General features: G+C 40.5%; 1 protein-coding gene across 1 annotated transcript; it reads left to right on the top strand.

Annotated features, from left to right (window-relative positions):
• The first annotated feature begins 210 nt into the window (after positions 1-210).
• Positions 211-6,372, top strand: TRIL (TLR4 interactor with leucine rich repeats). Its single transcript, XM_044066817.1, has one exon. It carries the CDS (start codon positions 717-719, stop codon positions 3,090-3,092), a length of 2,376 nt encoding a protein of 791 aa, XP_043922752.1. The 5' UTR covers positions 211-716; the 3' UTR covers positions 3,093-6,372.
• The last annotated feature ends 4,526 nt before the right edge of the window (positions 6,373-10,898 follow it).

The following is a 10,898-nucleotide window of genomic DNA, read 5'->3' as shown; positions in this document are numbered from 1 at the left end:
CCACAGAAATGAAAACTTAATAACCAGTTCAGTTATAATTTGAATATCAGCTGTTGACCTCATTTCGGTTTTGTTTCCTAGACTACCACTTTTCTTTTAACGACAGACCACAGTCCCACCAGTTATTGACTTGTGTTCCCTCCCACTCGTATACATTCTCTCTCTTTCTCAAGAATACAACTCATTTTCTTTAGCGCGAGGTCCCAGGAGGTAAAGTGTGGGAAGTACAAATTTCCGCCCTTTCTGGCATTGGCTAAAGCGGTTCTCTTCGCGAGGCAGTGAGCTTGTGGGACATTTTTTTTTTCACTAAGGGAAACTTACACACTCAAGTTGCATTCGGTAAATGCTGTTCGACTCGACCTATGGGCTGCATATCCTCTTGCGAAATTCAGTAAGATGCAGTAATAATAACATCTTTTTTAAGTTGCATTCGTGTCCTTGGATTTCCTCGCACAATTTTGTCTTGCAGTATTGCCACTGGAGGGAGCTTTAACTGAGAAAAAAACGGGAATTGTTTGAAGACAAATTACTATTATTTACTCATGCAATACTCGCCAGGCGCTGGATATGAGAATAGGGGCTACAACAGCGGGAGGTAAATGCTCCAAATACATCAGGGGGCATTCCGATGCTGCTGTGAAGAGGGGCAGCTCCTGAATGTACCAAAGTAAGGAGACCGGTCTGGTGTGAGCTCGCTGCTGAGCGCAGAGGAATGCATGACCGATATGAAACTCTCCGACAGGCTGACGGGGGAAATGGAAAGGCTGTGCATGCTCTGGGTTACCTTGCTTGTTTTGTGCAGTAAGGCAGAACCGATTTGCCCTGATCGATGTGATTGTCAGCAATTTCAACACATCATGTGCACCAACAGGGGACTTAGGACGGTGCCCAAAGAATCAATTCAGAGCCCCGGGGACATTCTCACTTACAGTCTAGGAGGGAACTTTATCACAAATGTCTCCGTTTCCGACTTTCATCGATTTAGTCAGCTGTTGAGGCTAGATCTGCAGTATAATCAGATACAGTATATACATTCCAAAACTTTTGAGAAGCTGTCTAGACTGGAGGAATTATATCTGGGCAACAACTTGATTTCCAGCGTGACACCTGGAACTTTGAACCCTTTGAGAAAACTTCGGATTTTGTATATCAATGGCAATGAGCTAAGCAAGCTAAACTCGGAAACATTCAACAACTTGGAAAATCTTATTAAACTTAGACTAGACGGGAATGCGATAGAACATTTGCAAGACTCGCTTTTTTCACCACTTCGGAACCTGCTTTACCTGCACCTAGAATCGAACCAAATCCGTACTGTTCACAAGAATGCGTTTGCTAACTTGGGGAAACTTCGCTTCTTGAATCTGTCCGGTAACAGCCAAAGTGCTATCCGTAATATAGCTACGTTTGGGAATCTTCGGTCGCTGACTACATTAATCCTTTCTGAGAACAAAATCCAACAGGTCGGCCACCGCGTTTTCCAAAACCTTCAGAAGCTTGCCAAACTCGCCCTAAGCGGCAACAGAATCTCCCTGCTGGGCACTGAGGTGTTCCATGGACTAAGTAGTTTAAAAGAGTTACTGCTGGACAGAAACTTCTTGACTGAAATTTCGGATGGCTTGTTTTCATCTTTGGGGAAGTTGGAAGAGTTGGACTTGAGCCACAATGCCATCTCCACTGTGCATCCATTGGCCTTTCGGGATTTGGCAAATCTACGGGTACTGAAATTGCAAGGCAATGCACTCACATCACTCTCTGGTGATATATTTAGTTCTAATGCTGGTCTGTATAGCCTGGAGCTGGATGGCAACAGCTGGACCTGTGACTGTCGGTTGAGGGGACTGAAACAATGGATGAACTTGGCACACTCCCAAGGGAAGCTTCTCACTGTGTTTGTGCAGTGCCGCCAACCACCTTCTCTCCGTGGAAAGTATCTGGATTACCTCAACTCTTCCCAGTTATTACCCTTACCGGATTCGGGGGTAAATGATCTGTGCATATTTCCCCAGAAGTCATCCCTCCGAAACCGTTTGTCCCCCTCACCAGCGAAAAATACTGGGACAGCTGACAGAAATGTCCAGTCTGATCAAGGAGGCACAGTGGGACCAGCATTTACTGACACACAGAAGACCCGTGCAGACAACAGGGATGTGGCACGGTCATGGGGTGTCCCTTCTCTTTCCACCAGCCCGTCACCCACAAAAGGATATACTGTGACGCTGCGGTCTGAGAAGGTTTTGTTAGCAGAACATATAAACCGGCTTCATACTTTTCAGGGCAATAGAACCCCCAGGTTAGGTATCAGTGTAAAGGCTGAAGAAGATGTGACCCCTTCTCCTATTCCAGTTTCCACCGGTCTGCCCTTTCACCTTGATAGTGAAAAACACTTTCTCAGGCGACACGGGAGTCCGGATCTGGCGATGGATCCGTGCTATTTTAATAAGTACTATCTTTGTAATCTCACTGCAGATGTCATTACAGCCGAAACTGCCTCCCTGTCGTGGAAGGTGGTGATAGAGAAGAAACATAGGGATACAGAACCGGTTCATTTCAGGGTTCTGTTCGATCGGTTTGGCCAGTCTGTAAAGTTCCACCGGTTCGTGTATGTGAGTAGTGAACTGCGCTCCGTGACACTGCAGGAGCTGAAGGAGGATACCCCTTACCTGGTATGTATTGAGAGTGTAATTGAGGACCGTGTGTGCCAGGTGGCTTCCAGAGATCACTGCATAGGATTGATGACTCTGCCAGCTGGGAGCAGGGCAGTGAACTACCCAGTGTTGACAGTGTGCCTTTTGGCAGCGAATGCCTTTCTGGTGTTGTTGATCATCATAGCTTGGACCTCTAGGGCATTAAGAAAGAAACTTAACCGAAGGAAGTCTCCCGTGCACGTCAGACAGATGTATTCCACTCGGCGGCCACTGAGGTCAATGGGCACAGGTGTGTCTGGGGATTTTTCGGGTTTCCAGAGCACCCGGCCACGTGTTACCATGAGCACTGTGAATGAAGCAGACCTAATCGAATTCCCATGTGATCGTTTCCTAGACAGCAATAATCTGCGAAGGGACGATGTCATGCATCGCTTTGCAGATTAATGCACGGAATAGAGACTAAACCTGGTTGTAATAATAGTAATGCTGTGCTGCTCTTATCTTGTGAACGCATTGTCGTGCCTCAGATATTTGACACAAATGTGGACTAGTGTCTTTCATAGTCTGTTCAGCTGCCACACTTTCCCGTGTTTATTTGGATGATCGATATTTTTGCACAAATTAGTTCAAGTGTACGTGCCTTTACGGGAAGGAAGCAGATCCATTGTGGACTTAAATGCCAATTTATTATTTTATTTGAGAAACAGTATAGTTTTACCTGACTTAAACTATCTGCCTGTTGTTACTGTGACTTGTTACCAAATGACAATGGTTTACATGCACCGACTGCTTGCATTTATTTAAACACCAAGGTGCTCATCAAAGAAAAAAATATATATGTACTGATTCTGAATGAACCATGATTAATAACTGTTCTCGTTCTTATTATATTGGTACAGTGCCTTTTAGGTTATTTTTTTATTTACTTATCTTTGTACTTACTTTGCGGGTCTGGGTTATGAAAAACGTGGTGTGGATTGATATTAAAGGGGAGCAACAGAACGGGTACTGTAAAAGTGTGTATGTGCGTGTTTGTGTGTGCATTGTCTGCAGTGCTGGCCTATCAGGTGTTGATAACCAATGAATGTTAATAATTTAACCACTATTAAGAGCAAGTTTTGATGTATTGTACATCTGGCGACATTGCCAGCAAAATTTGAACTTATGGAAAATCAGGAGTGATTTATTAGTACTGTGTGCTTCGAGGGGGTTATTTGTCATCTGGGGAAACCTTTTATAATAAGGTTATTCATATTTTCCATTGAGACTCACTTTAGCAAGGTCCAGTATTAACAAAATAAGTAACCCATCATACTCCAACCCCAATATTTTGCGAACCTGGAGTAGGCTACAGTATGGCATGGTGTTTCCCTGCACCCACTTCATCCAGTTTTTGTAAACAAATTTCACTGAAATGCGGCGTGACTTTACCATACCCTGATAAAACTTAACACCTAATGTATTACAGATGTATAACTTTTGATAGCAGAGAATAGATGTGTGCCTCACATTAGCTTCACATTTCTCTGTTTTTTGGAGAAGTTGCACATCTGTTTATGTATTTTATTAAACTGTTACCAAATTAAATGCACTGGACACAAGCAGCAGTATTTTGGCAAGATGTAGGAGCACTGGTCATATTGTACAAGTAGAGACTAACTAAATCAAACTTAGTGCTGCAGGATAAATGCCGTTAGCAATTCTTATCCTTAGTGCTCTGAGCCCTTCTTTACTGTCCCATTCCTCATAGTACTCCCCTTATATCTGTCTCAGATGTTTTTGAATTCTTTCGTTGTTTCCCCATTCAAAATTTTTTTCTTTAATTCCTCATAAGACTTGCTTTATGTCTGTCTGAAATGCTTTTGAATCGTTTCATTGCTTTTGTCCCTACAAACTGTTTGGGAAGGCTATTGCAGTGGTCCACAACCCTTTTTGGCATAGTGTGACATATTTTCTAGAGCTATTTTTAAGTCATCCACGTTGTATATTAAACTTTGCTTCTTTGGCTTTCTTCATGCTTTGGAAGACAGTACATGCTTGCACGATAAGGATTCCAAAGGCATACCTAACTGTTTCAGTCTAAGAGTTTTTACTGACTTCTTTTGTGTTCAGCTGTTGTAGTGGTAGCTCTTAACTGCCCAGATTTTCGCAGAATGTCCAGATTTTTGCCTCATATTTTTGGTTTGTTTCTCATAAAATTTGTGTTTTTCTGGCAGACTATTGAGAACTGAAGTTCCCAAATAATGGCAAACATTTGTCCAGATTTCTTGCATTTAGAAGTTGAGAGGTATCCTTTTGTGTGTGTGCGTGTGTATGTAGGTGTGTGTGTATGTTGTTTTATTTTTGGAAATCTTGTACCATTTTTTTGTCATTTACTGAACTGTCACTGCCCTGACACTATGTGTCTCTGTGTTAATTGTAATGATGCTTCAAAACCTGTAGTAGTACTCAAGATGAGGTGAGGTGAGCTATCCATTTAAAATGAAATTATGTTTGCTCATGAGAGAGTTTTACATGAAGAAACAATGTGAACAATTTAAGAATATGAAATGGAAAAAGATTTTAGTTTGGTAAATTGTTTTTCTTGCTATATGGTTATTTACTATGTCAAAAGCACTGTGACAACAATGATTCTGTTATAAGTGAAAGACTGGACAGTCGTTTGTGTTTTTCCTAAGTAGTGGTGATTTTCCATGACTACAGCAATGGGGGGACCGATACTGCTACAGGGTATGTCAGCTGTTGGCTAGAGCATTATATCTGTACTGACATAAGGTGGACATATTTAAATTGAATTAAAGGGAGTAATTATTTTCTTACAAAATATGGTTTGTTTTTAAAACATAGTAATATTTTTTGAGGTAATTGACTTTTAATTCTGTTTTTTTTTAAATGTTATACGTTGCACATGTGGAGACAGAGAAATAAATCTAGACTGTCTGGTTATGTTAGGTTCAAACACAGCCTTTTAGCTTGGTTATAGCTTCCAAATATGAACATCTGAGTGGCTTTCTGGAATATTCTTTGCTGGATTTTTTGCATATTGGATATCATTTCATATCATCTTGGGGGGCAGGGAATCATCTGCACATAATTGTTTATCAGTAGAAATAAAGTATATCCTAAAACTGACATGACTGTCACACCCTGTGAGCAGGAATTGAACACAAGAAGTGCACTATAAGCAGGAAACAGATACAGTTCATGATTGTAGTAAACACAGATACGTCTTATTGTTAAACTGGCAATAGGCTGATGAGAAATGGAAGTTCAGATGTTGCAGACTGATTAGTTACTGGTATTCAAAGTTCCTTTCAGTAACAGTGACAGTGTTTTGTACAGACTGGGCATTGTTAAATACAGACCAAATATAGATGCACATGTGTATAAAGTAATGCTAGTGTGCAGAACTGATTGCCATTGTGCTATTGTAGGGAACTGGGTCATAGATGTCCCAGTTATTTCTTATTGCACCACAGAATGACTGTGTAAATACAACGAGTACCAGCACAAATACATCAGCAATACTGAATTGTGAAAAGGCTTTGTTAAGAAATTCTACTTTTTGCCTGGAAGTATGTAGCTGCAGTCGTGATTTCTGTATCTGTAAATAATTTTTAGTGAGTTTTAGTTTTTTTTATATTATATATTTAAAATGATTTAAATCCTTGTGGTGCTATAATAAACATTGCTGTTGCCCAGTTGTTGGCAGAGCTTACCCTTACAGCGTGTCATGTCTTTTGTCTTCATTTGTGGAACCTGGGGACGAAAGATGAAGAAAAAAAAAATCAAATATGATCAGTTTTAACAAGTAATGAGAAAACGAGAGCTAGAAAGATCACTTACCAAATGCTCTAGCCACATGAATTAATCTAATACAAACATTTGTATTGTTTCTGCTGTTTCTTTCAGAAGTTCATAGGTGCTTTGTATTATTAAACAGTTCGTCATCTGTAGGAAAATAACCCTTTGCATGCTTCTTGCTCACACCTTTCAGAACATTTTAGTTTTTAATAGGACTTGTATTTCTAGAGCAATATGAAGAATAGTTAAGATGTATTGTGTGCTGCGTGTTTCTGTTAGGAATGGTTAATATGGGGTCCTTTTTATTTTAAATGCTTGTAGCAGCATGCTGTTTGTTTACATGAATCATTTTTGCAAACTGGGAGTATAAAGAGATGAAAGTTCTGTAGAGTGGTTGTTTCATTTGTGAAGTAAGCCTTTCATAGTGTACATCATGCAGTTTTAAATGTGTGTTCTCAAGATTGTAAATACAGTCATGCTTCAGACAGATAGCTGCATTCACCTGTGGAGTGTTTACTGTCTTTCAAATACAGCATAGAAGGGGTGCATTTACTTGGCACTATGCAAACACTTGGACGAGTAGGTTTGAAGTACAGTTAAATGTGAAGAAATGCAGAGCATATGTGCATTACCTAATGGATTTTTACCCCGGTGTTCAGCATAAGATTTCTCTGCATAATGGTGCAAATATTCTACAGCAATTTTGCCATTTTATGACAGATGTTATTATTTTTTGTTTTGTTTTTTGATTATTATTTTTAATATATTGTAAGCAGTAGTGTATATGATTCTACCTGATAAATTAGGCCTAAAGCTAGAGTATGGTGTTAACGCAATAACTATTTTACTTTGTTCGCTAGAGGCTTACTTTGAATTTCTACCAGAAAAAAATATTTAGTTGTAAAAATGTGGGAAAATTTGGCTTTGTATTACAAATGTACCTCGCAGGATGCGCAGTAGAAGCTACCTCTTAAACCCCACCCACCATCCAACAATCTGTGAAAGTAAAGTAATATTCATACCAATGGCGGCATGAATGTTATTGTCTATTCATAGTAGGCCCTAGTAGTAGTTAGTGCGATCTTGGAGTTGGTATATTTAATTTGCGGGGGATGTGGGGGTGGAGACCTCCATGGGGGTGCAGGGAGGCAAAGACCCCCTCCTGCAAAAAATAAGGAAAAAAATACTTGCACACTGTAATCTGCATGGCTGTCAATTGTCCATCTTTTCCATACCATGACACGTCTTTTTCACCTGTCAATGACCGAGGCTACCCCCCACTTCTGTGCAGACCGGCCTGTGAGGTACCTTTTAATACAATACCAAACATTTTTAGTCATGTAAATCTCTTTATGCATTTTAAAATGTATGATAATGTTTTGCTTGCTAGTGAAAAGGAAAACTTCCCATCTGTATTTCTGGAAATTTTGGATTAGTTAAAGACCCATGTATTTGAGAGTTGGCAAGTAAAGAAAGACAGGAAAAATTTGTCACTTCTTGTATCTATGGGGGTAGTCTATGCTGTTTGATTGCATGTGAGCCCCTGGAGGAGTCTAGGACCATGCAAAAGGTGGGTTGCAATTGCAGCAGAGCTGATGGACTGCCTTTAGTGTGTTAGCATGCTTTGCCTTTGGGCACATTGGTAAATAGTAAGGTAGAATGAAAATTCATCCCAAAATATGACATCTTTGATCAAGCCACCATTCAAATTTGTGCTACAGTGCAGAGACACATAGCAGATGTGGTGTTCTGAAATCAATGAGTCTGTTAGGGTGGCGTTAAAATTACTTAAGAATGTGTGATAATGTGTTCATTGTACATTCATATAGCTGCATGTGTACAATGGTTTATGAGATGGTGAGACGTGTACTTGATCTGGTTAAAGTTATAAGTCTAAATAAGGGAAAGAACTGCGACTCTGTATGACAATTCATAACAGACAGTATTGTAATCATATAGCATTGACAATATTTTATATACCACATTGTGAAAGTACCGCGTGTATAATGGACTTTGTGATATTAAAGTATCATAAAAATTAATAGTATGCATCAGGGAGAATCCACTGATCTGCATAAATGTTGCACTACTGAATAATTTAAAATAAGGACATAGTATGTCAGCCTATGTGTTTTGATAGAGAGCAACAGAATTACTAAAGGACTAATTTCAATAAATTAAATTCTCATACACTATCTAACATCACAAATTCCTGCATGATGAAAGAGACTAGCTAGTTCTGAAACTAATTTGTGTCTTGCTGCAGTTCTCTTCTGGAAATTCGTAAATAAATAATGCTAGGCTAGAAGTTTCAGGCTTGCATCCTGTTAAAGATGCCTGGAAAAAAATATTGCAAAAGTGAAGCTGTTTGGTTAATATGTGTCTCAGTTCCATTAAACAGACATATTTACTGTATTAAACTGAAACATTTTAATCTTTATTTGGACTGCTTTCATCTTGTAGGATAGTCAGGGTGTTCTTTGTACGGCTTAGCACTGCCATAGATATGCAAATTGTTGTTCATCAAATAAAATATAAGGTGGGGTTCAAAGACTTGCATAGTAAAAATGAACAGAGATAGTGGCTATGTGCAGAGCATGGGCACTTGTAAAACACAGATAGCACTGTCACAAAGGGATCAAAATAACATGGCATTCAATGTGTGCTGATGGCTGCATAATGACATCTCAACGAGGAATCGTGTGTAAATGTGCTGCAGAGATTATGCAGATGATAGCACCCAAAGTGACAGACCAGTTCAGAAATGTGTAAAATGGGCATGTTGCAATGAGGTGCATCCCCCATATCCATTTTGAACACCATCATTTGTGGTGTACATGACAGGGGTGGTACTTGGAGTAGCAGCAGTAGTAGTGCAGCAGCATGCCTTAGCTGTAGAATGTTGCTGCCATCAGAGCCATTGCCCACACTATTGCACACTGTAGCCATCTACACCAGTGGAGGAGGTACATACAACACTTGATGTGCCATTAGGTCAGAGATCAGCAGATTATGGACCATTTCCAAGTGGACATGGAGACTATAAGGGACCTGTTAGAACTGTGTTGCACACAAAGGGAATCGAAGGGAATGCCCAGTATGTTCTTTCCTGTGGATACTAAGGTATATGTTGCTTTAACCATTTTAGCTGCAGGGAGCTTTCTGTGATGTAAGGGGACACATTATGGATACTATTGGTGTCAGCCTAGTGAATCCTACACCAGTTCCCCATCATTGTGTAACAGCATATGGTTCCCTAAGACAGCAAAGGAGAAAAGCAGCACCATACTAGCATTTTACAACATCACCCTTTTTTCTAAATTTTGCCATCAAGGCCCAACCTGGCCAGATTGCCTGTGATGCATCAGTAGAAAGGGCTTCCACTCCTTGAACTGCTAGATGGTCACTAATATCCAGAGCAGTATTTATAATGTGTATGTGCCCCAACTGGGCAGTTAATTCATAAATATGGCACACATCTGACCTATAACAAAGGTTCCTGTGAGGGAACTTCTCACAGGAACAATTGGTTGGTAGATGCACAAACAAGCTACATACACAAATCTATATGTAATGGTACCATGCAAGCAGGGAGCGAATCACATATAATATGCTGTGTGTAGTGTGTTGCAGGTGATGTAGAGATGCCCTAGAATACTGGTTGATGACTCCTGTATACAATCCCCAGACCATATAACAATTAGACTCTAACACAACCCTTGTAGAAAAATAAAACATAGTGAAGCATGTTTTAGACTACTGAAAGAATGCTTTCAATGCCTGGTTTCCTCATGGTGGAGCACTACAATACAGTCTAGATATCAGAGATGATATTTTTGTTGTGTGTGCCACGCTACACATCATGGCATTGCACAGACAAATGGAGCACTATGTGAACATCATGACAGGGCCTCCCATACTAGTTATAGCATCAGCAGCAGCAGAATGGCAGAGTGGAGAGTTGGGAGGAACATGCAGCAACAGTACCACAGATGAGGCCTGCGATGCCATACATTTCAGTATTGGCGGCATCTGGTCAACAGCTACAGGCCATGATAGAGGCAACACAGAGTAAAATAATGGATGCCTTATTGCATCCACGCAATTCAGAGTGCTGCATGGAATGGCCATTCTGTACATCAGACATCACCATACCAGCACAGGTTATGACAAGGTCAGTCATCATCACTTGCACAGGTGGGGATACTGTGACAGGTGACTGCAATGTTATAATATGTGGTAGTGTCATGGGAGGTAATCATGGCAGTCACATGCTTTGGTTGGTTAATAGGAGTCAGGGAACACATCCTCAAGTGTTGGGTTCAAGCTGCTATGGCTTGCCTCTTAGTGGTGTACACTGAGTTGGCTTGTGGTGTTGGGGTACAGCTATGGTGCTGTGTGTGTGTGTATGTGTGTGTGTGTGCACGTGTGCACCCTGATGGAGCA

Source organism: Protopterus annectens, chromosome 3.part1 (assembly GCF_019279795.1).
Source record: "Protopterus annectens isolate FY-2018-M chromosome 3.part1, PAN1.0, whole genome shotgun sequence".
NCBI lineage: Eukaryota > Metazoa > Chordata > Ceratodontiformes > Protopteridae > Protopterus > Protopterus annectens.
The sequence above is the reverse complement of the archived record's forward strand: the minus strand, read 5'-3'. Positions and strand labels throughout refer to the sequence as shown.